Source organism: Salvia hispanica, chromosome 4 (assembly GCF_029641045.1).
Source record: "Salvia hispanica isolate PSC_SH4W2 chromosome 4, Shi_PSC_v1, whole genome shotgun sequence".
NCBI lineage: Eukaryota > Viridiplantae > Streptophyta > Magnoliopsida > Lamiales > Lamiaceae > Salvia > Salvia hispanica.
The window spans coordinates 3,222,878-3,248,812 of record NC_142695.1 but is presented as its reverse complement, the minus strand read 5'-3'; the positions used below and the strand labels follow the sequence as shown (position 1 = coordinate 3,248,812).

Genomic DNA, 25,935 nt, shown 5'->3' with positions numbered 1-25,935 from the left:
GTGGAGAATTATGCTTCTTCAAGTGTAAATAATAATACAATTGTTGATGTGATTACATTTACCATGGCTCTGTTACATGATGATTCTTCCCCAAAAAAAGTAGTACAAATATTTCTTGCCTTCCAAAACTACAGAAGGGTGTGTATATAAACTAGCAGAATGTTACAAATTTGTACAAGGTATGTATCATGGGTACAACATTTAGCATACCCTTTTCATCTCAAAATTGGTTGAACATACAACTGCTAATCTCGCAGCTACAGATCGAACGATTTTCCGAGGGTCGTGAGGGCGCAAGGAGTAGTATCCTCTGAACTGATCTTGAGTTACTCAGCTTCATTTTCTCAGGAAATTGAGAGAACTTACTCTCTGATGACTCTGTTTCCTCTTTGCTCATGAATAGGCTGTTTAGGATACAAAATAGCTACCAAAACCAAAGAGAAGGCAAGGCCAACGAGTCCACTAAATGGTTTAAAAGGGCGGACGCCAGCGACCCATAGAGGATAAGTGGGTCGATAAGACAGGAAGCCTCCGGTTCTTAAGATGAAATTAGAAGCCATTATCCCTGCACGGAGCCCAATTGGTATCGAGAGACTTCCTTGATTTCTTTGCCGGGCTCCTGAGAGACTTATGGATAACAACCATAGCCCGGGGATTTCCAATAATGACCTGAAGATCAAGAGGAATAGAGTCACGCATACATATAATGAAGTTGCCACCATAAATGTTTATCTTGGTTAGGTAAGAAATGTTAATTGTTAGCAGTGTGAAACATAAAGATGCTACCTTTGAGACAAAGCAAACAAAAGTCCTGAGATAAATACTCCACGGTAAAATCCAAAGTCAGCGGCAATCTCTTGGGGCAACCATGAGAGGAAGAGCAATTCCTCCACAGATGCAATGAGAGTTGCTGCTGCAGTTCCTCTAACAATCAGCAGAAGCATCCGTCCATATGCTTTCATTGACGCAACAAGATCTGAAGATGGTAAAGACAGAGTGGTTGGCCAATGTAGATGTGCACTTCCAAGTAATGCATTGACAGTATGTATCAGTGTAACAAGGACGACTCCTCCAGCCAGACCCTTCAGACAATCCTGCAACTGCAGGCATCACCATCATCACATATGTTAAACTGGATAATCAATGCAGTAATCGTTAATAAACTCCATAGTTATATAGGGAGCTTTCATGATGTTGAATCCATACCTTTGGCAGTGAAGCCAAATCAAACCCATACTGCACAAGAGGGTCATCATACTTGCGGATTCTTTTGCCCCACAACGTAATCATGCTCATAGTGGAGATGTAGAGGCCAGCAATACAAGCAAATTCAGCAATTTTAAAGGGATTCCTTGTTGCCCAATTTTGCATGAGTGTTGGAAGCAGAGGAAGAACAACAGGTGACCATAGAAGCAGCACCATAAAGACAAAGCCAAGGATCCTGCATTTGTAAGAGCAGGAAATGTCAATTACTTCTATTAGGAAAAATAAACTGAGGTGCATACATGTTCAAGTATGCAGAAGCATGCTTCATTTTTCATAGAAAATAATTAATTTGATGGACTTATAGTAAAGTGCTATCAAACAGATATACACAGTATGTGCTTTAATGACATTCCTTTCTGTGCATTGCACAGGTTTACTAACAAAATCTAAATGTAGGAATCCCTAAAAGTACAGAAAATTTGCTTACATATATGCATCAAGCACATACCAACACAGTTCATTTCCTTTTTCCAAAATAACTATTTCTTGGTTGCACTTAAAGTAATATCTCTTGTGATGATCGTATATCACAGCAAAACAAAAAAATTGTAACTGATCGCAAAAATAATCTTTCCCTGAAACAAAGCGCGTTGTTACAACCCGCACAACAAACAGTATATTTCCACATGTTTGCATAGTTAAGGAACCAGAACTACTTCAGGATTCCACAAACTTCCAGCATATAGATATGAGATGATGTTATAAATTCAAGGAGTTCACAAACGAATAACTATCCAAATTATGAAGACACCATACTATCCAAAAACAATAATACAGTTCACCTTTGAAACAATGGCCGCTCTGAAAGGCGCAGAAATGAGATGAGCTTGTCAACTAAACTCATAGCTCCACGTATTCCACCCCAAAGTAAAGCAACTTTTCCAATAAGCCTTAACATACCTCCCTTCTGTCCCAGTTCAGCAAGCATCGATACAATCCTATTTGACAGATCCAATAACAGTTCAACAATCAACATTTTGACCACAAAAAAATAACTCAATGAACAAGCATTAATGTGGGATGAAGTAAACAAACCAAACCTTTCATGATCAACTCCACCATCTTCCTTCATAGGCACCACAGGACTAGCAACAGACATTGCTTTCTCTGCAAGGCTTGCAACAATATTGGTCTCGGTTTTCTTGTCCATTTCGTCTGGCTCGAAAGATCCTTTACTCTGTTCTTCCTCATTCAAAGGTTCCTTCAAAGGTTGACAATTTTAGTACTCCAAAGCACATTGTAAAATTCAGGCAGTTCAAAAGGGTAATACTGCAATCACTAGATGCACTTACACATGCACAAGTTATACAACATTACAACTTATATACAGGTAGCGAAACCCACAGTCCAGTAGTATCAGTGATAATATTGGCACGTTAAATACAGAAAAAGCAGCACCATTCTGGATTTTCTCAAAATATGGAGAAATGCAAAGAAGATGATTACTAGTCCAACAACTATAGATAACAGTTGCAGTAAGTTAGATCAAATTGAAGTGGTATATCATAGATTAAATGCAAAGCGTCAGATTTTCCTTTTTACAAATCATATTTACTAGGACTATAACAATTTGAGGGAAGTTCACGACAAAGCTCCGCCATGTGTTGATTGATTGTCATCAATGAAGTCCAGGCATGATCTGATATTACTATAAATTAAGTTCTATAGAAGAAAATATTATGTTGCCAAACACACTAAGTGTTCAACTAGCCTCCCCTAGTTGAAAGGCAGTTACTACGCCAGGAGGGAGGTCGAAGAAAATGATGGCTTGCAAAGCTTTAGATGATCAAAGAAGCCCATATATGGACTCAACACAAGAAATTATAATGAGCATACAAGCATTGTTGAGATTCTGAGTAGTCAAAGAAAGCTAGCTTACATGTTGATTAGCAAGTAGTGCAGATGCCCCCAGAGCAGCTGTGACAGCACCCATTATAACTTTAGAATTTCCATGATCAGTATCATCATCAGAAGTTTCTTCATCAATATAACTGGTGAAATTATCTTTATTTTGTCTTTCCTTTAATGACCTTTTCCTACTCTCCTTTTCACCAACTAGAAGAAGCCTCTCTGTTGGTTTATCAACCTGATCAAGGGTCAGAATCTGTTCATCATCAGCATTCACTGCTGCCACATCAAAGAACTTTCTCAATGCAGCTAAACTTGACCCCAAGATAACACCAATAGGCAATACTGTTCTCAGATATTCCGTCTCCTCAACAGCAGACGAAATAGCTCTTACTACGTTCTCTCCGTCAAGGATGCCATGTTTCCCCTGAAGGCTACCGTTCCCTTTTTCCATATGATGCATCCCTTTTCCTGCTGCCATGGAAACAGCATTGGCAACATACTCCATTTCTCCAGCAAGTTTGAGTTCCAAATCTTCCAGATCAAAAGCACTGACCCTACGTCCAACTTCAACCTCTAAACATTTTAATATAAGACCTTTGATGAGAGGTATGGAACCACCAACTTTTCCCTCATCAAATTCAGCATTGTTCCCGATAGTACCTTTCTCAAGTTCTTCATTTGGGTCCTCAGATTTATCAGAATCTAATATCACATAAGATGGTTCAATAGTATTTTCACTACTCTTAGATCTTGGGTGGATTTCAGTCTTATCTTCTCCATAATCAGTATCATTTTCAGTCTGCTCTGAAATCTTCCATTGTCCTTCTTCAGCACTGTAGTCTAAATATAATGCTGGTGGTTTATTCACACCAAGAGGCTTTGCGTTTTTCATCTTCAAAGAAAGATACGTCTTGAGGTACTCTTTGTAAAGTGGATCACCATATGGAAATTCACTTATACATTTAGGAATCTTTTCTGAACTCCTACTCAAATCTGTCACAACATTCTCAGTTGGAAATTCTCCTGATGGAGGCAGAAAACAGATTTCATGTCCGGTCTTAACCTGGCTCCCTGTATTGGTTATGTCGGTGCTATTACAGTTGTATGAACCGTGTGCATGATTCTGTCCTGCATTTATGTCCCAAGAGTGTTCTTTATCTTGCAAAGTAGTACCATCTGGATTACCAGACTCTGGGCTTTCATTGGCATTCGTTGTCCCTGAAGATCTGAGGTCATCCTGCGGAAGATGATTCTTGGACACGGAGCCATTACTAAATTCCTTCACATCCACCACTCCATTACCTTCACTTATACTTTTTTTGTTCTTGACTTCATCTACCATGTCGCCCTTTTTCTCCTCCAACTGATCAATCATGCCCTCAATTACATTGAATACATTATTAACGGCAAGTTGGGTTGAATCATCAAATCCAGTTAATGCATCAAATGCCTGAGAGACACTGAAGGTTGATGAATCACCCATATTTTGGCTTAAAGAAGATATTGGATCTTTTTCTTCCTTCCCCTGATTATTTTCTGCATTATTTTCCATAGCAGGTGCCTCAGAAGTGGGGGGTGGAGCAGAAGATGGTTCCTCTGTGTTGGGTTCAGATTTTTGATCATTTGAAATATCACTTTCTTGCTCAATTTTTTTGCTTGTTGGGTCTGTTTTACCTATACCGGAGCCTTCTTCCACTTTTTTTAGGTCAACAGTACCCTCCGCTACATCAGGCCCATCGAACATGCTGGATGAATCCTGTTTTGGATTTACTTCTGCCACAATTTCCTTGTCGGATATTTCGACTGTATTATCACCAGACTCGTTAGATTTTCCCATCTCATTATGGGACCCATTACCAAGATCAGGAATGGGGTCACTCTCTTTCTCTATGATCTTTGGTGTCTGTTTCTCTGATTTCATATCCCTAGACGACATGTCAGGGCCATGATCAACACTAGATGAACCGTCTTGAACGTCATTAGTCCTCTTCTTTTGGTCCAAAGACTGAACATCTTCACCATGAATTGCTTTCTCTATTGTATCTTTGTCCAGCACCTTCGAGTCATATTTTGGCGCCTCCTTACTATTATGTCCTAGCTTTAATAGTTTATCAAAATTCAAATCAGATCCTTGACTCTGCAGGATACCAGAAACAGCAGTTGTGAGCTTTCCTCTAACATCATCTGGAACAGCATCTTGCAAAGCTTTCATTACGGTTTCTCCTTTACCCACAGCAGTGAAAACCTGCATAAAAACACCCTCTAGATTTTAAACATTTAAAAACAAAAAGAACATAAGATTTCTTATTCTCTGGTTATTAATTAAGACCACAATGAACTTCTACATAACTTGTTTTTTTTTATGTTTCAATACAAGGAAAAATGAGTATTTATTAGTGACCAAGACCAAGCAAACTGCAATGCTCCCTATAATTGATAGATTCTCTCTCCCTTCTTGCCTCTACAACATAGGTAAACATACCCTACCCAAACTGTACGAAGCTTAAATGATGCAGGACATTACCTTTTTCTTCTGTTCATCTGTCAGAGTATCAGGCATAGTAACGTCAAGCATGTTCATGATCACTTCTGCAGTCTGTAGTACTTGTCCTCTTTCTACCTCAGAAGGAGTTACTTCCTCTATGGTTGGGTCAACGGCAGCATCAGGTCGTTCCCTTGCATTGTTGTTCTCTAGTTGCAATCCTTTGATATGTGGATGTCCTGTATCTTTGTTAGATTCTAATTGAGTTCTTGTGGCTATACCATTAACCTGAAACATCCCCAACTGAGGATTTGTATAACTTCCATCAGTAAGATTCAAGGCCCCACTAACTCTTCCCTTTCTAGGCGAAGCTCTGCCTTCCACTAGTGCTAAACCCTTTGATGGATTTATAGTGACATCAACATCTTTCAGAAGTGGATGTCGACCTTTCAGAAGTCCAATCTCCACAGCTGAGAGCCACTGAGGGTGAGCATTTTCTCCATAAAGTCAGTTCATATCAAAACATTATTGTAATAACAAGGACACAAAATTGCTCAAAACATATTTACCTCTAAAGCAAGGTGCTGGCACCAAGAGAACGTTGACCTGTCATTCATAATTTTGCTAGATGGCTTGTAAGAACACAGAAGAAGGCTTGTATAAGGATTCTCTGCAATCAAACTCCGTGGGATAGAGAAGAATGGAGCTTTTATGTCATCATTCTGTGAATCAATCACAAACACAATAGTTAAATCTAAGTGTAATTTGTTGTATGCAATGCTATAATTACAAGTACGGTAAAAGTCAGACTACTTATAAGCATGCACAAATCTAGATGGACCAAAGTTATGAAGAAATATAAGAGCACTCATTTTTTAATCAGAATACGTGTTAAGATGTGATTCCAATATCTGAAATAAATAAATAAAAGTCTGTGCACCAATAGAATATAACAACCAATAATCAGAGTGCCTTAAATATATAGCAACCAATTACCAATCTGGCGAACTCAGAGAAAAAGTTATTAGCAACATAAAAAGGTAGCAGTACAGTAAGGAAATAAAACCTGTATAAATAGAACAGGAACTTTCACTTTGTCGATTACATCTCGTGTGCTTGATTTTGCATAGAAGTCTTCAATGGTATCGTATCCATAAGAAACCATAGAAATTGCCCTCTCAAAATCGCGAACTGATGAGGCCGACAGTGCTTTTTCAACATCAAATCCTTTACTACGGCCTTGAAATAATTCCTGAGTACGGAGTACATAGTCAGATGACAGTAGGAAAAAAAATCATAAGCAACATTGGGACAGATGATCAAATTGTAAAAATTCTTACAGATTAGTTTCAAGTTTAAAAATTATTTTACATTCTTAAATTTTATATTTGACTCATATAAAATCCCTTTATTGGCATGAAAACTCTCCACCAAAATAAGCATGATCCTAAGAAAGTATACTAGACAAGAGTCTGAGGCAATGCCTATAGATGAAAACAACCTTGTTACATCGAAGTATCTCAATCAAGCCATCTGTTTGCCTCTGATTATAATCTGGATGGTAAACAGTCGACCTTGTGGCTTCCTCTAAGTCAAAAGGATTGTCTATGCATATTGCAGCCGTAAGAGGTGTTCGCTCCCCAAATTCTGCCAAGTACTTCGTTAACATGTTTGCACCATACTCCCAGCCAACTGCCATTAATGTTGTCCACGGCCTTCTCTTAATTAGGTACTGAACAGCTTTGGAGATATCATCACTATCAGCAGCAGTAAATAACCTACATAGATGAAGCATTTATAGCAGCATCCCACTATCAGCTTGTTTTACCACAGTAATGAAACTATCTATTTTTATTTTGGATGTAACTTCTTCTATAATTAAAAATTAAGCGACTTTATGCCTATTGCCAAGGGAAAGCACCATATCACCCAACAAAAAAAATTAATTCAAGGGAATATCTAGACCTTTTTAAACAAGAGGAGCGAGAGTTAGAAAGTGTTGTTACCCAACAAAGGCATTATCTATTTCTTATCTGAAAAAGTAAATTATTTACGTGGGCAGAACTGATTCACAAGCGCAGACAAATCAAGCACTAGAGGATCTGCAGATTTTTTTTGCCAATACCTAATCGCACTATATTTTGATTGCACAATTAGTGCAGATTGAGTCGTGTATACTTTGCAGCGATTCACAAGATCTAATTAGATCCCCCAGTTTTTTCCTCAACAATTTCTCTGCGAACAGTGGAGTTCACCACGAAAATTAGGTCCTAAACAAGTACTATGTCAGAGAAGCCTCCATTCTAGCTTTCATTTTAACCAGTCCACCAAGTTCATTATTATCCATAGACAAGCCAAGACAGAACTTCACACTCGGGGATGAACGAAACACAAGTAACCACATCAGCTACTCTATGTGAAACTTCCAAACCAACTCATCAAGTACTACAATTGAGAAGAAACAAAGCACAACTCAGGTTTGAATCAACCTCCTAAACTAATCTAGGCAAAATTCAGCCTTTATAATGTACACAAAATAGAAATGGAAAAGCATATAATGGAGTAATAAAACATCAACAAGCTGAAATTATACTCGGAGACGCTAACCGTGGCGTTGTCAACGGCGAGGCCGCACATCCCCTTGGATTCATGACCAGTGGAAATACACCTCTCCTCAAGCAATCGCACACGAAAGCCCTAATTTTTCTCTCACCGCTCCCCTCCGCCGTCCCCGGAACAATCAACACCGTGGTATCAAACCCTCGCTCCTCCTCCAAGTCCAAATTAGCCGGCCAATCCAACGATAAGACTCCGCCATCCTCCGTGCCAATACAGAGCCTCTGATACACCAATTTCTCATCATCCTCGCTTCCACCACTACTCTCCGCCGGCTGAATTATCCTCCCGCTGTTCAATTTCACATAATGCCTATCCTCTTTCACAAGCTTCTCGCTGACATTTTCCATCAATTCATTCTCGGGGAAATCAATCGACGGACACCGCAGCGTCACAAACCGATTAAACGGCGTCGGACTCGTAAATAAAATCCATTCCCCAATATCAGAGCTCGAATTCGCGGCTGATTTAGGGTTAGGGAGCAATTTAGGGGTTTTAGAAGAGAGGAACAGCGCGACGCCGGAGGCGAAGCCGACTGCAGGGGCGATCAAATCGAGCGAGCTAAGAGAGAGGAGCTGAGATAGAAATCCATTGACGAGGTTATCGAGAGGCGGCGGCGGCGAATTGAACTCGCAGCGGACGGTGGGGGGCTTGAGACGGCGGCGTTTCCATGCGCGGGGATGCTGGTATGGCGGTGTGCCGTGCCGGTGGATAGAGGACGGAGGGAGGAGGAATACAGACTGGCCAGACGCTAGGGTCATAGCAGCGGCGGATCAGCGGTGGAGCTGGCGGTGGCGGTGGCGGTGGCGGTGGAGAGTATGCATGAGTGGTTCGGTTTGACGGTTGGGAATTTTGGCTCGTTCTCTGCAGTTAAGTCGTGTGCGGTTCCCTCCGCTTTGGCGAGTTCTCGATTTTCTGGTGCCTTCTATTTCGATATGATGTAATGAAAATAATATTAATGTCAAATTAAATCTACTTTACGTAAAATGTGGGAAATATTATGTTTAAGATCTCGAAATTTGTTCAATATAAACATTTGATAACAAATTAGTCTATTTTAAACATTGGAATGTGTAGTCGCTACATTAAAAAATTGAACAAGAAATGTCATTTTCGGGCTTATGGAGTTCCTAGAGATTTTGAGGAAGAGTGTGACAAATAGGTTGACGTGACATACACAACTTAGATACCATATAATTTGAAATGACAACATAAAAAGATAATATAGTGAAAAATAGAGAAAATCGAAATATTTGTGTAGGAGCATCCAACACATACTATCATTTCCTCCTCTCAAAAAACAAAAGAAAATCAAACATTACAAGCCTTTTTCTTTGTCCATGCTCATATTCATATAAATCATTCATCGAGAAGACAAATATATAAATAGTTTTTGTTTTCATTCAACGTGTATCATATATGCAACTAAAAATACGGGTGTGCATTCGGGTTTTGGTTCGGTTTTTTGCCCAAACCGAATCAAACCCGAAAAATCGAATTTCCTTAAAAATCAAAACCGAACCGAACCGAAAAATCAAAAATCGAAAAACTGAACTAAAAAAACCGAATTAAACCGAAAAAATGAAATTTTCAATAAAACCGAAAAACCGAAAAAAATATGGAGCATATATTAAAAGGTGGAGAGGATCTCCTAATCCACTCTTACTCCTCCTCTCACAATACAATAAAATAATATTATAATTATGACCAATTTTAATAAGTGATGATGGATTATTTTATTGCATTGTGAGACGTGGAGTAGGAGTGGAGTAGGAGGAGTTGAGTAGGAGATCCTCTCCGATTAACCGTAACATGCGTGATCAATTGTTAACTTTCTTAAGTTGCTAACTTGCTAACTATAATATAAATATATAATATAAAATTAATAGAATATATACACTACATATTATATAAAATATATTATATATATAATATAATAAATTAATAGAATATATATATATATGGGCATGTTAGGGTGCCACCACCCCTTAAAATAACACCATACCACTGTTCATAGCCAATCATTTGTACACGTGGACGAATAATAAGCTGTCACGTGGCAAAAAAAAAATCTGAAAAAAGACGGTCAGCAATTTGCTGGTCTTTGTACATCAATATTTCTTTTCCAGCAATATCCGACACACTATACAACAATCTATAGATTGTTGTGTAGTGTTTGTAATATTGTTGTGTAGCGTTTATAATATTGTTGTATAAGTGGTGTCACAGTGTCATTTTAACACAAACATAAACATATATATATATATATATATATATATATGTAATCAAATGAAAACTCTAAATATTGTACAAACTCAAAATTATGATCTGGACCATTGAAAAATGTCAACAGATCACAAAAAAGCATCAACAGAAAAATGTCAACAGAATTTCAACGGTAGTCAATGATTGATGCTGTGTTGATAATGTGTTGATATTGTGTTGACATTAAAATCTTGAAATTTTACACTGAGTTGATATTGTATTGAAACTGTGTTGAAGCTTTGTTGAGGAATTTTGAGTTTGTACAATATATAAGTTTGCATTTTATCACTACCCTCTCTCTCTATATATATATATATAGGGGAGTGTTATATTGCTAACTCAATGCTTAATTGCTAACTACAACTCAATAATAGCCATTAGATATTCAAATTAAAGGCCTAGATCATCAACCACAAAATGTCAATACGATCAACAAAAAATGTCAATAAGGCTATAGGATTAATTCCAATAAAAATCAATAGGGGTATTAATGTCAAGTTAGTTATAACTAACTTTTAAAAGAAATCCCAAAACTTTAAATTCATATAACATATATCAAATTAAAGATAATTTTATAAGGATTCCAACGATATACTACATGCATATGTTCCGACGTCAAAATTTGAAAAAAAAAATCTAGAATTTTCGTATTTTTCGTACACCGGTTAATGTCAATGCAGCTAAGATAATATGTCAATATAAAGCATATACAATGTCAATCCTAAATTTGTGTTGACATTCTCAAAGCATTGTGTTGATATTTTTGAAACACTATATTGACATTTTCATCCAAAACCCTAATTTGGCGTTTTTTTTTTATCTTTTTCGATTTAATTAATAAAAAATGAAAATTACACGTGGCAAATTGTAGACCACACGTTTTTTAAAATCATGTGGCCTTAAATTAATTGTAGTTAGCAATTAAATGATGAGTTAGCAATTGATCACTCCCCTAGGGGAGTGTTATATTGCTAACTCAATACCTAATTGCTAACTACAACTAAATAATAGTCATTAGATATTCAAATTAAGGGCTAGATCATCAACCAAAAAATATCAATACGATCAATAAAAAACGTCAATAAAGCCATAGGATTAATTCCATAAAATATCAATAGAGATATTAATGCAAATTAACTACATGTTCAGTTATAACTAACTTTTAAAAGAAATCCCAAAACTTTAAATTCATATAACATATATCAAATTAAAGATAATTTTATAAGGATTCCAACGATATCATATATGCATATGTTCCGACGTCAAAATTTGAAAAAAAATTCGAAAATTTTTCAATTTTTTCGTAAAGCAGAAATGTCAACATACTATATAAAATATGTCAATATAATACATGTAGAATGTCAATATAAGCAATGCGTTAACATTCTTAAAGCATCGTGTTGACATTCTCAAAGCATTGTGTTGATATTTCCGAAACACTATATTGACATTTTCATCTAAAACCCTAATTTGAAGTTTTTTTTAATCTTTTTTTATTTTATTAATAAAAACGAAAATTACACGTGGCAAATTGTAGACCACACGTTTTCTAAAATCCTATGGCCTTAAATTAGTTGTAGTTAGCAATTAAATGATGAGTTAGCAATTGAATATATGGTTTTGATCTATGAAAACTAGATTTAAATACAGAAACGCAGAACACAGTCATACGTAGGGCATTTTTATGTCATAATTAGTTTATTTTTAGGTCATGCTAACAAAGCATGACCTAAAATGATCTTAACATGGCATAAAATAGAATTTTATAATATGGCCTAAAATTGTTTAATTATGACCCTCTGTGTTTTTTGTTAATTATTGATCATTAGATCACTTAATCCAAGGGTCAAGATTTGGGCTGCATTTCTGGATTTAAATGCACTACTTGTTTTGATCATCTCCCTATATATTATATATATATAGCTCCACTATATATGCATGCTACATAGTACATTCCATAAGTGCAAAAGCAATTCAATACTATGATTAACACTTAATCATCTTAATTAATATTTTAACCTGCATAATTAATGATATTGAAGGCGCCGTATGCTTGCGGACTCGCAGTGATACAATCTCATATATCTAAATTTATAACTTATTTACGTTGGTATGAATCTCATAGCTAGATTTTACTGTATATGTTGTACATCACATAGTATTTAATCTGTATGATTATAGTTAATAAATATAATTAGTACTTATATTTGACATACTTGGATTTTACATGGTTTTAGAAAGTGGTTTTGTATGAATTTGAGCATATTTCGTCTATTGTTAGGCGTGTTTATATCTACTTCTCTATTATGTTGGTATGTTGACCATTTTGTTAAGAATGTGTAGAAAAAGGTATAAAATATGTGGATGTGCAGCAGCCTTGGTTTGAGACAATATTTACTGGAGATTTTGAAGTCCAATCAGCCCCTAATGCATACCAATCTCTTCGTCTTCGAAAGAGCTTCGTGTGGGTATCTCGCACGCCTCAATCGGAGTTCGGTAGAAAAAGTTATGGCTGTTATACGAACACTGCGCTGTCCAGAAAATCTCACGCGGCCGGGTGAATTTTTACCCTATAATTCCACCCAGCCGGGTGGCGTAATTATGCCTGCGAGATTCCAGAGAGTACCAAAGAAGTCCCACCCCGGCCGGGTGAATTTCCAGTGGATTAATTCCACCCGGCCGGGTCCGTCATTTTGGCGTTTTTTAGAGCTGAAACGCAATATTTTGAAGAGAAAATAAGAAGGAAGAATTAGGTCAATTCTATTCATTCTGGACAAGCGACAAAACACACACTCTCTTTTTGTGAAGAACTCTTGGAAGAAGATTGAAGATTCAAGCTTCAATTCCTTCGCCGATTGCGATTCGCATCATGATTTCCACTGTTTTTCCTTGTTTCTATTTGTTTTCTACCATGAACATGAGTAGCTAAACATCTTTTATGTAGAATTCTTGGTGAAGATGCACTGATTTATAGTCTTAATCCAATTGACTTCGCTTTTATCTTGCTCTTGCAATTGTTTGAATTATTCTTGTGCTTTTTCCTAACAATTGCTTGATCACCAATTGAGAGTATAGGGTTTCTTAGAATAATCGGGAGATGAAATATTTAACCTTGAAAGAAGAATTATTCACACCTTAATTCAATAAAACTCGGGAGAGTTGAGGTTTTGAGTGAGATCTTTAATCTAATCGAACTATTAGGAGTTAGGTCTAAGAGTTATAAGGATACACTTGCTGTTTGCTACGATAACCCCGTACACTTGCGGGTATTATTTGGATAAAATAAAGTTGAGTCAATATCATATCTATTCTCAAAGGATATATATGTTTTATACTAATTGATTTAAAAATAATTAAAAATTATAAACCGATTTTAAATGTGAAATACTTAAAAAATCTAATTATAATTATTTATATATAATTGATTTAAAAGTAATTAAAATTATGAATCAATTTTAAATGGGAAATACTTAAAAAATTCCAATTATTTATTTGTAGAATTTATGTTCGCTTATCACTATTCAAAAAATTATGTAGTAGCAGTATATAAAAACACTTAAAAAAAGTATCTGACACCAAAATCTGGACAAGTCCTAGCTATGAAGGATTTGTTGCTCGAAAACTACCCTCTCCACTAACAGTACACGATGTTGCTATGAAGGATTTATTGCTTTAATTTTGTTTATTTAATTTTTCTATAAATTTGGTTTCAAGATTAATTTCCAGTTTTAGTTTTCTATTCAATGTTACATGAGTATGCTTGCATGAGAATCTGTAACAAATTAACTATCCTCCAGTCCTATGTTTTTTTGTTTTAAAAAATTAAATGCATCAAAGAAGAAAAAGAAGAGCATGGTGAAGATGGAGAATCGGAAATTGAATCGTGATGCAGTGACGTTTAATTTAGGGTTTTAATTATTTATTTAATTGCAAGCTAGGTTGTTTAGTTTAGGATTTTATTTTATTTATTTATTTGCAAGGTTGCTTGGAGTATATCTATGAATTTAATTAAACCTTAGTATTCAATTTAAATGGGCACAATTAAATTTATTATTAATTACAAATTTGAGTTAGCTAAAATGAAGGGTTAGCTATTTGGAAGAAATTCTGAAATTGTGTTTGGTGAGAAAAAAATTATCACACGTTTATGGGCAGATCTATCGTATCTATTCTCAAAAGATATACTTCCTCCGTCCCGGATAATTCGTCCCAGTTTTCCATTTCGGTCCGTCACACATAATTTGTCCAATTTCACTTTTAACATTTTTGGTAATGAACCTCACATTCCACTAACTCATTCCTACTCACATTTTATTATAAAACTAATATATAAATGTAGGACCCACATTTCACTAACTTTTTCAACCCACTTTTCATTACAATTCTTAAAACCCGTGCCCGGTCAAAGTGACCCGAATAATCCGGGACGGAAGGAGTATATGTTTATACTAATTGATTTAAAAATAATTAAAAAATATAAACCGATTTTAAATGTGAAAACTTAAAAAATCTAATTATTTACATAGAATTGATTTAAGTAATTAAAATTATGAGTCGAATTTAAATGTGAAATACTTTAAAATATCCAATTATTTATACAAAATTTATGTACGTTTAACACTATTAAAAAAATTATGGAGTAGCAGTATATAAAAACACTTTAAATAAAGTATCCGACACCAAAATCTGGACAAGGATCCTATGTTTTTTTTTTTGGTTGAATTGCACATTTCCACCCTGATTTTCTACATTTCACAAACCTTTAAAGGATTAGATATCCAAAATGACAGCAAATTAATTTCTGGCCGTCTCACGCGGAATGTAGTCAAGAGCATAACTAAAACTTTTTACTAAAAATAAATAATTATTGAATTAGAAATCATATTTTAAAACGAAGTTTAAATAATATCAATGCTTGCTAGAAAATTAAACGTCAAATCGTAATTTCTCTTAACTAGAGGCTAAACATTAGAAATTTAGAAGTAATTCATTTGAAACGCACTAATTGACTCCTTATAACGCGTAATTAACGAGAAATAATCAACAATAATCATTGTTTTGGGAAATATCCAAGAGCAATAACGGCTCTATTGTAGGAAAAAAAACACAAAATTTGGTTAAATTTGGCTTTTACAAAACATAATCATTGTTTTGGGAAATAAAGATCACCACTTTCAGAACTCATATAAATGTGCTCTTGAACATTGTTTTAGTACAAGCTAAATAAAGATCTCATCAAATTCTTCTCATAATAAAAATACTCTGTTTTAGTTGGATTCATGGCAGCCTATGCAGCCTTGGTTTCTCTAATGCATCTCATTGATGACATCGAAAACCATCCTTCTCCTCCCATCTCTCTCAACAAACACCAAACTCGGTCTCTCACTCAAAATGTTCACTTTCTGCAGGAATTTCTGCAAGCTTACAAGTCCCCCGTTTCCGACAGCGACGAAGCAGATCCATTGGAGATGCGTATCGCAGATGCAGCTTATGCGGCTGAAGATGTTATCGAATCTCACATTGTCCGCAAGATCCAGCTCGATAGATCATCCAAAGCAGCCAAAACCGGAAGCTTCTTCAATTGCTTTCGAGGTCCAATGGATCCCGGAAATGTCTCTTCAAATCACGGTGATGGTGATGATGAAGCGGAGAAGTTGTATCAAGGTGTGCAAAATGTGATTGATGAAATGGATCGGATCAAGAGAGTGGCGATGGAGGCCAACACTGAGAAGGCGGTGATACTCGGTGATCAAGGGCGGAGATTCGTCTCTTCTTTTTCTTCCACTGGGAAGAAGAGTAGTGGCGTGATGGTGTTCTCTGATGATGTCTTGAACGGGATCATGGAAAAGCTCGTGGCGGAAGCACCCGGTCGCCAAGTCATCCCCATTACTGGTATGGGGGGAATAGGTAAGACTGCTCTGGCTAAAGATGTTTATTCGAAACAAGTTATTAAAGAGCGTTTTGATATTTGTGCTTGGGCCACTGTTTCCGAACAATTCAATAGAAGAGAGATTCTATGTGAACTTGTTTCTCAAGCTACTAACATAAACAAGAAAGCACTAGGTGAAAAGAGCGAAGAAAAAATAGGATTTAAGCTATACCAATTTTTGTCGGGTAGAAGATTTTTGATTGTAATGGATGATGTGTGGAACATCGAGTCTTGGGATGGGATACAACATTTCTTTCCTAACAATGAGAATTGTAGTCGGATAGTGGTGACGACTAGACTATCACAATTGAGTCCTCGATTAAACAATCATTATAGTCACAAAGTTGAATTTCTCGATGAGGGTAGTAGTTGGGTCTTGTTCTCTAAAACTGTATTTGGAGATGAACATTTTCCTTTGGAATTAGAGAAAATTGGAAAGGAAATTGTAAAGAATTGTAGAGGACTTCCTTTATCAATTGTTGTAGTTGGAGGTATTTTGAAAAATGTGGAACACACACAAGAACGTTGGAAATCAATAAGAAACAACTTAACTTCAGTGGTAAATTTGGATGATAATAAGCATTGTTTGAGATTGTTGAAAAAGAGCTACAATCATTTGCCTGTCTATTTAAAGCCTTGTTTTATATACATGGGCATGTTTGAGGAAGATGATGCAATTAAAGTCTCAACGCTAATCAAACTATGGATTTCTGAAGGATTTCTCAAACCAGTAGAAGGAAAAACTTTGGAAACAATTGGGAAAGGGTTCATAAAGGATTTAGTTGATAGAAATCTCATTTTAGTTGATTGGTTGGGTAGTACCGGAAACATAAAACGAGTCAAACTTCATGATTTGCTGAGAGATGTATCAGTGAACGAGGGCAAGAAAGAAGGATTTTATCATGTAATAGGAGAATCTAGTCCCCGAGGCATAAATAGCCAACGGCGCGTTGTTATCCGCAGGAACACTTCAAAGGAGAAAGTCCTTGATGAGTTGCAATCTATGTCAGATGTTCGTTCCATTATTTGGGAGCATGGAAAAGTTCCACGATGTCTAAATATTAGATTGTTGAGGACAATACACGCACATAACGAAGAAAAAAATTGGCCGAATTCTCTTGCGTCTCGGGATGTTAACTTTTGGCACCTTTTTGGTCATATTGTGGGCGAACCAATCTGTTTTACTGCCCATCAATTAATCTTGACAATGGGCACATGTGAATCCAAAAACTGTGTGAATTCTCTTGTTTCTCGGCATCCTAACTTGAGACACCTTGGTGTCGAAGTTGGTAAATGGTCTTCAGTTTTTTCTTCTTTCAATCACCTTTGGAATCTACAGAGATTGATAGTTTACAGTCTGCGTAGATGTAATATGCCTAGTGAGATGTGGAAAATGCCTCAACTAAGGCACATTGAGATGGCAGGGAGAAAATTTATTCCGCCAGATCCTTCAAGTGATATTGTCGTCATGGAGAATCTTGTAGTACTTGAGGGAGCACGTAATTTCAAGTGGGAAGGAGAGATGGTTAAGAGAATTCCCAATATTAAGAAATTGAGGATACAATATTCAAGTAGGAAGGGAAAGGGATATGATGATTATTACCGCCTGAGCAATATTGATCGTCTGTGTAAATTAGAATCTCTCGATATCTTGTGTTGGTTTGATTTCAGAGGGAATGCCTCTTTGTATAAGCTCACCTTTCCCCAAACCCTAAAGAGTTTGAATCTTCAAATGGAACATCACTTTGAATGGGAGCCGATGTTGGAAAAGATAGGTTCGTTGCCCCTTCTTGAGAAGTTAAAGCTGTGGTTTGGATGCTTCGGAACAGGCAAGTGGGAAATATTCGAAGATCAATTCCCTTGCCTCAAATACTTGGGGTTGTTTGGGTGTCATCGCTTGAAACATTTGACTACAGAAGCGAACTCCATTTTCCCATGCCTTGAGAAGCTTCACCTTTATGATTTGAATGGATTGCAAAGTATCCCATCTGAAATTGGATACATACCGACTCTCCAATGCATAGAGATGAATCTTCCCAACGAATCAATGGTGAAATGTGCAAAAGAGATTGTAGAGGAGCAAATGGATTTACAAGGAGACAATCTTCCCTTTCGTATTAAAGTTTGGCATCGCAGGAAGAACCAATCAATCCGGAGTTTCGCAGGTCCCAACTTTGAAGTATATATATTTAATTACAAGTATTGGCTTTGAGATTTCTTTTTCTTCGCATTTTCAAAATGTAGTATTGTTGTATTTGCAATTGTAATGGTTTACCATATAAACTGCAATGCATTTACATCAATCTCATAAACTTGTATGGAGGCAGGGTATATTCGTTGACTTTCACTCAAAACAATCTCAATACAAACCCTTTCATTTTTCTTTCAAAGTTCTTTTATTTTGATTTAAAATTTATTTAGAGAAAAAAAAAAGTCACTGGCGAACTACACGATTGAGTTGGTAATCTTACTAAAATTCATCACCCACTAATTGTATCTTTATCCTATTCTTTTGCTATTTTAAATTTATGTGAATTATCACAAATGTTACTAGCCCTTACTAAATTTTGCTAAAATTTATACTAAATGTCAAATATTTTTTTCTTCATACAACTTCCTTCACATGTGTTATACATATCTGTAAATTTAAATACGAACCAAATTTCATTGCGGCAATTTTTTTGTATTAATCGGTTTATTTGATCATGCATGCATTGAGAAAACAATGGTTTCTTATTTCAGTCTGCATAAATGGAGACGGAAATTGTCACATGATATAATATGACTGAAAGTGAGATATTTCATACCGTTCTCTCTACGAAAAATAATCTCAATTTTGGACTTTTTAATACGCAATTGGTAAATAAAAGAAAAAAAAAGGAAAAGTGAGAAATTTATCAAAGAGAAGAGAGAGAAAAAGAAATAATGTTAAGAAAATTTTACATAAATAGAAAAAAAGTACTAATTTTAATAGACAGATTAAAATATAAAAATAAGACTATTTTTTTTAGTTAAGGAGATACTATTAAAATTGGAGGCGAAAATGGTAAAGCCAAATTTCTTCATCTTTTAATAGTATTGCTTCTCCTTGTGATTGGTGGGCCTCATTTGAAGCCCAAATATTTTCGGAAACAGGCCGATGATGGGACAGTAGGCCCAACAACTTATTACTGTAATATTTATGACCCATCTCTCTTTAAACTGAATATTTAATATTTTCTCAGATCATTACTTTCAAAGCACCAAAAATAACTAAAATAATAAATTGGTCGATCGGTTTGTAAAATTGTGTCGACAATAATTGAACCGATTAAAAGAAATTAATGTTGAACCAATTATAATAGTGCATAAATTAAGGCCACATAAGCATTACACCAAAAGCAACTTAGTGAAAATATTTATAATTACAAGCGGAAGAAATATTTTTTTAAAAAATTCTTTTAGGTGTTAATGGCTGTAGGTAGATGCTCTAAATTCCGTAATTAGGTGGGATGACAATTTTACTCATCAAATTTAAAGAAATTGAGTCGTTTCAGCGACTTGTGCCCAATTAAAAAAATACTCCCTCCGTCCCCCATTAAAAGTCACACTTTTCCATTTTAATCCGTCCCCAATTAAGAGTCACACTTCATTTTTACCATAAATGGCAAGGAGGTCCCACATTCCACTAACTCACTTCACTCACATTTTATTATAAAACCAATATAAAAATGTGGGTCCCACATTCCACTAACTTTTTCAACCAACTTTTCTTTACATTTCTTAAAATCCATGCCCGGTCAAACTGTGACTCCTAATCGGGGACGGAGGGAGTAATTGGGCTTGAGACGGCGGCGTTTCCATGCGCGGGGATGCTGGTATGGCGGTGTGCCGTGCCGGTGGATAGATGGCGGTGGGAGGAGGAATACAGACTGGCCAGACGCTAGCGTCATAGCAGCGGCGGATCAGCGGCGGAGCTGGCGGCGGCGGTGGCGGTGGAGAGTATGCATGAGTTGGTTCGGTTTGACGGTTGGGAATTTTGGCGCGTTCTCTGCAGTTAAGTCGTGTGCGGTTCCCTCCGCTTTGGCGAGTTCTCGATTTTCTGGTGCCTTCTATTTCGATATGATGTGATTAAAAAATTATTAATGTCAAATTAAATCAACTTTACGTAAAATGTGGGAAATATTATGTTTAAGATCTCGAAATTTGTTCAATATAAACATTTGATAACAATATAGTCTATTTTAAACATTGGAATGTGTAGTTGCTACATTCAGATATTGATATCTAATATAATGGAACTTTTAAAAAAGTTGGATTTTTCCCACGAACTTTAAAATTGGTAAATAATATCACGAATTTTATCGTGGGTTTGTTTTTTCCCACAAATGAAAAAATTCATGTTATTTTAATAGATTGAAGAACAATTTTGGAGGGTGTGCTTCAAGAAAAACTATCTTCAAAGATTGAAAAACTTGAAGCTTTCAAAATTATTGTCAAGAAATTACGAAAAAAAATCCGTATCATAATATTATTTGTGGGAATTTTTTCATTGGTGGGAAATAACAAACTCGGGGTAAAGTTCGTGATATTATTTGTCAATTTTAAAATTTGTGAAAAAAATTCAATTTTTTAAAAGTTGCATGATATTAGATGTTAATATCTCTTATAAAATTGAACAAGAAATGTTATTTTCGGGCTAATGGAGTTCCTAGAGATTTTGAGAAAGAGTGTAACATAAAGGTTGACGTGACATAACATAACTTAGATACCATATAATTTGAAATGACAACATAAAAAGATAATATAGTGAATAGAGAAAATCAAAATATTTATGTAGGAGCATCAAACACATACTATCATTTCCTCCTCTCAAAAAAACAAAAGAAAATCAAACATTACAAGCCTTTTTCTTTGTCCATGCACATATTCATTTAAATCATTCTTTGAGAAGACAAATATATAAATAGTTTTTGTTTTCATTCAACGTGTATCATATATGCAACTAAAAATAGGGGTGTGTATTCGAGTTTCGGTTGGGGTTATTCAAACCGAACCAAACCCGAAAAACTGAATTTCCTTGAAAATCAAAATCGAATTGAACCAAAATATCAAAAATCGAAAAACCAAAAAATCGATCTAAAAAAACTGAATTAAACCGAAAAATCAAAATTTTCAATAAAACCGAAAAACCGAAAAAAAATATAGAGCTCATATTAATAGGGGTGTGATCAATTGCTAAATTTCTTAAGTTGCTAACTTGCTAACTATAATATAAATATATAATATAAAATTAATAAAATATATAATACATATTATATAAATATATTAAAAGAATATATTATATATATAATATAATATATTTAAATTAATAGAATAAATATACATAATATTATATTTAAAACCGAATTTTTTTTATTTTTAAAACTGAACCGAACCGAAAAACCAAAAAAATCGAACCGAATTTCAAAATTTTTCTTTGATTGAGTTTGGACATTCGATTTTCAGTTTTTTTTTCTCTAACCCTAACTAAAAATGTGAGGCCACACGAAATAAATTTAAAATAATACAGTAAAAAACATTGGACAAATGGGCTGAAAGGTCCATTTATAAAAAATAACTAAAACTCAAATATTCGTTCTCATATGTGTGGGCCTTTTTAATTATAAATATTTTAGCCAAGGGCCCAAATCATAAAATTTGAGTCTAATGTTACGCTATGTTTTGATCATTTCAATAAATATAAAAATTGGGACTTGCAAAAGACAATAGCAAAGTGAGATGAGTCAAGATCCGAATCCAAATACATATTTAATACTACTAATATATTTGTAATTATGTTGGATCTTACATGGCAATAGTGTGATTAACCATATGTCTTGTAAAGAATTCCACAAAATACAAATACAATCGTATTTGCTTATATTAAGTTTACATATAATCTTAATTATAATAGTCGATGAGGTCAAGTCCAAATAGTAGAACCAACTCAATGAACTCATCAAAGTCTTTGTAAATTGTGAGGGCTCTATGGTACAATTTTTACCTAAGTGTGAGTTATCTTTCCAAGTAAGTCTATACTAACTTGATCATTGTGCTAGTTATTTAAAAAAATTATGATAGTAATGTATCTTGTTATTTTTCTAACCAAAAATCATAATAACCAAAGCTTTTAGTATATAAATTCACATGATCTAACAGTAATGTCACATTTATTGAGGGAGAATATGTAAGCACATGACAGAATCCCTCGTAATCCCAATTTCATAAGCTTAATTAATTAATTAATTATACTTATATTATAATCGATCACATGTCTAGCCTAACTAGCTACAATTAGTGATTAATACACATATATAGTTACAATGTGTTAGGAAATTATTCAATTAACATGATATAAAGCCAATGATGAGCAGCATATCCTGATATAATAAGATATTATGCTCCCCTAAGTCAAGAATAATATCTCAAAATAATTAAAAATCTAATCTCAGCACTCAAAAACTGACAAAAACCCAATATTTATATATGTTGTCTCAACAACTTATTCTTGGAAAAACAGGAGACCTAGCTAGGGAATCTTGAATACCAAACATTTTGTCACTATTTTCTTCTAGTATTTATTAATTTACCTATCTTTGCTTGGAGGTGAATGAAATAATTAAAATAAAAAGATTTACTTGATTGTCATTTATAAATATTTGTGATGTTGGGGGAACAAAGCGCCGACTTTGGTGGGAAATTTCATATTTAGCAAAAAAGCACTAATCATGTTTTTGACATTTTGCTAAACATCATTTAGTGAGAGATCGATTGAATCTAGGTAGGCTACAATGTAATCTAAACAGCACATTTATACATCTAACAACATTTATAAATATAGACATATAGCCCTAATTAATGTCATTTTATTTTATTAATGTAAAAAGCAATAGTTTGTTAATGAACACTTCCCTTGAATCTGGTCTTTTGATTTATTAGTCATGTGAAAATGCAATCCAATATTCTTAAAGTTTAGCACTTCAATACAATTATAGGGAAATTAATCAATATAATTCAATGAATTGACAAGATAAAATTATACTCCATGTCTCCAAAATGATTTTTTTTATCATTACATCACAAAAATGTTAAATCGAAGCTATGTTCTATCACTAATACTGATAGATAGATATCAATTTTTTATAATAAAAAAAAAGTCACAAACCTGAAACCACTTACATGGTGAGCGAGAGTACACATGTGCAAAGAGTCACAAAACAGACAGATCAAAACGTGATATCAATCATACACGTTTACAACTATAGGTGAGCAAAATATTCGAAATAAGAATAATCGAACTTAACCCAAACCAAATAAAAATAGTAGTATTAAACTTGATTGTTCAAATTTTTGGATTGATCATATTTTTTCTAAAATCTCTTTGGTTTCTTGTTAGAAATGTTTTTTGTAATCTAAAAATAACAAATGGAACTATATTTAATATTTATAAATATGTTTATTTAAATAATGATAATAATTAAAAAATTAAGTCGAATTTTCATGTTTTCTACAATAATTTGGATTTTTCGTTTTGGTTCGGATTTAGTTATAAATTTTTAAAATTTTAGGATATTTCGGATGAGATTTATATTCACTTCATATTCGAACTTTTGAAAAGGTTTAGATTAGGCAAAAGTCCAATCTAAAATAGATTGTTCACTTCTATTTACAATGGTGGTGTCTAGCTATAATAAGTTAATCTATTTACATTATTATATCATATGGCTTCAACTGCACTAACTAACTAACAACAACTATAAAAAACAAAATAAAGTGTAAAAATAGAAGCTACATATTTTAATAGATTACATTATACTATAAATAAATATACAATCCCATCAAATATGTTACAACACATGTAGACTAGTATATAAAAATATATATAGGACTAACATGGTCAATTTCTTACACAATATTTTGGCTTATCCCATACCAATACCATGATTTTTGTTATACTTACATGAAACTCACATGGGAAGGTATGGACATTTAGGATTTATTTATTTTTTAAATTAAAGTATTCCATTTCCTAAGAAAATAAATTCATTCAATTTAATCTCATGCTGATGTGGATGGATTTTATAGGAACATGCAGTGTCAATTTCTCTTTCAATTATAGGACTATCAATTGCAATTTGATTTGGTGATCCCATGATCCAAAACATATATCGACTAATTATTATTCTTGTATTTGGTTTTTTCTGTCCGAAAAGGTTGAATATATAATTCCTGTTTGTCAATTGGTTTTCCTCCTAGCGAAAAAAGGACCACATATGTTCAAGCCTAGACAATATGCCTCTACATATTTATGGACATTTATTTCCTATGTTTAGCTTTGTAAATGGCGTTGGACCTAAATACACGACATAGTAGAGTCAAGCCTTTAACTAGGGTTGAGTGAAGTATAGTCAGTTTAGCACTTATGACGTTGTTGAGTATGGTGGACGAAAGAAAGTGAATCAATCTACGATCATGGCGGGACCCTCAAGTCAAACGTATGTGGGCCCAATACAATTCATATTAGAGTTTGCTATGTTGTCTATACATAGTTGTTATCTCATTGTAAGTTGTAACTGAAAATTATAGTGAAATATATGGTTTGACATCAGACGTTGATACGCATCCTATCAAAATAGGTAAACAATTGTTTTGTTCGTTCATTTATATTCGTGATTTATACATATAAGAACAATAAACAATTTGGGGGATATTAGGAGGTGGTCGGAACCGAAGATCTTGATGACATAGTGGTCATTGTTATGTGGATGCACGTGTGTGTGTCTCGACCTTCTTTTTGGGTGTTTGAGTCCCAACCAGCCTCACCTTCCGTGTATTGATCGAGGAGCTACTCTCTTTATGTTGCATTTTGCCTCTCCATTTAGTTGTTTTTTTTTATTTGTGCGTATTTTGAACATGTTTTGTGTTGTAGACTATAGGTCTGGACGTCTTTTGTTGTTGGTCTTGTCGTAACTTTATAATACAATATATTATATTTTGTTTGTGTTTGTTATCGCAAATTTATGCTCATCTCTTGTGATACGAGCCTTTATTTTACATCGAAAAAAGAAAAATATGTCACTGATCATTTATGAGCATAATCCAAACCAGTGTAGTACTATTTTTTTTAACACATCATAACTATTGAGATCTAAAAATTGACAAATTACATAAAATGAAAGCTTGATAATAAAAGTGATTGTGCTCAACATCTAGCTCTTTACTTCCTTGTTAAGAGTCGTGCAAATTCTTCTAACCATGTTCCCACCGAAAATCTAATAAAATGTTTTTTTTGATTTAAACAAATTACACACATTATTTAGTGAATTAGCAAACGGATGAGAATAATGGCTCTTGTTTGTGGCGTTGAAGCCAAGCTCTTCCTACCGCACAATCTTGTCCTCTCCACCAATTTATGTATTAATATCACCCACCTAATTCTATGCACATGTGTAACTCTCCTTTTTCTTTTTCTTTTTTTTTTCCAATTTTACATGCATATATTGCC

At 34.5% G+C, this 25,935-nt stretch overlaps 2 protein-coding genes across 2 annotated transcripts; one reads left to right on the top strand and one right to left on the bottom strand.

Annotated features, from left to right (window-relative positions):
• Position 1: 1 nt before the first annotated feature.
• Positions 2-9,127, bottom strand: LOC125192086 (alpha/beta-Hydrolases superfamily protein). Its single transcript, XM_048089541.2, has 11 exons — positions 8,207-9,127; positions 7,101-7,377; positions 6,666-6,851; positions 6,169-6,321; positions 5,642-6,079; positions 3,146-5,362; positions 2,307-2,467; positions 2,049-2,204; positions 1,207-1,441; positions 787-1,100; positions 2-669 (listed from the first exon to the last, which is right to left on the bottom strand). The coding sequence occupies exons 1-11, from the start codon at positions 8,974-8,976 to the stop codon at positions 363-365; spliced, it is 5,214 nt and encodes a 1,737-aa protein (XP_047945498.1). The 5' UTR covers positions 8,977-9,127; the 3' UTR covers positions 2-362.
• A 6,566-nt stretch (positions 9,128-15,693) lies between these two features.
• Positions 15,694-18,765, top strand: LOC125193526 (putative late blight resistance protein homolog R1A-3). The gene has a single exon (XM_048091343.2). It carries the CDS (start codon positions 15,760-15,762, stop codon positions 18,619-18,621), a length of 2,862 nt encoding a protein of 953 aa, XP_047947300.2. The 5' UTR covers positions 15,694-15,759; the 3' UTR covers positions 18,622-18,765.
• The last annotated feature ends 7,170 nt before the right edge of the window (positions 18,766-25,935 follow it).

Bases quoted from the DNA above. Each gene is read 5' to 3' on its own strand.
- LOC125192086 (XM_048089541.2), bottom strand. From the start codon at position 8,976: ATGACCCTAGCGTCTGGCCAGTCTGTATTCCTCCTCCCTCCGTCCTCT. The intron at 2,468-3,145 runs GTAAGCTAGCTT...CAACCTTTGAAG, and splicing joins CACTACTTGCTAATCAACAT to GAACCTTTGAATGAGGAAGA. The intron at 2,205-2,306 runs GTTTGGTTTGTT...TCTGTCAAATAG, and splicing joins GGTGGAGTTGATCATGAAAG to GATTGTATCGATGCTTGCTG.
- LOC125193526 (XM_048091343.2), top strand. From the start codon at position 15,760: ATGGCAGCCTATGCAGCCTTGGTTTCTCTAATGCATCTCATTGATGAC.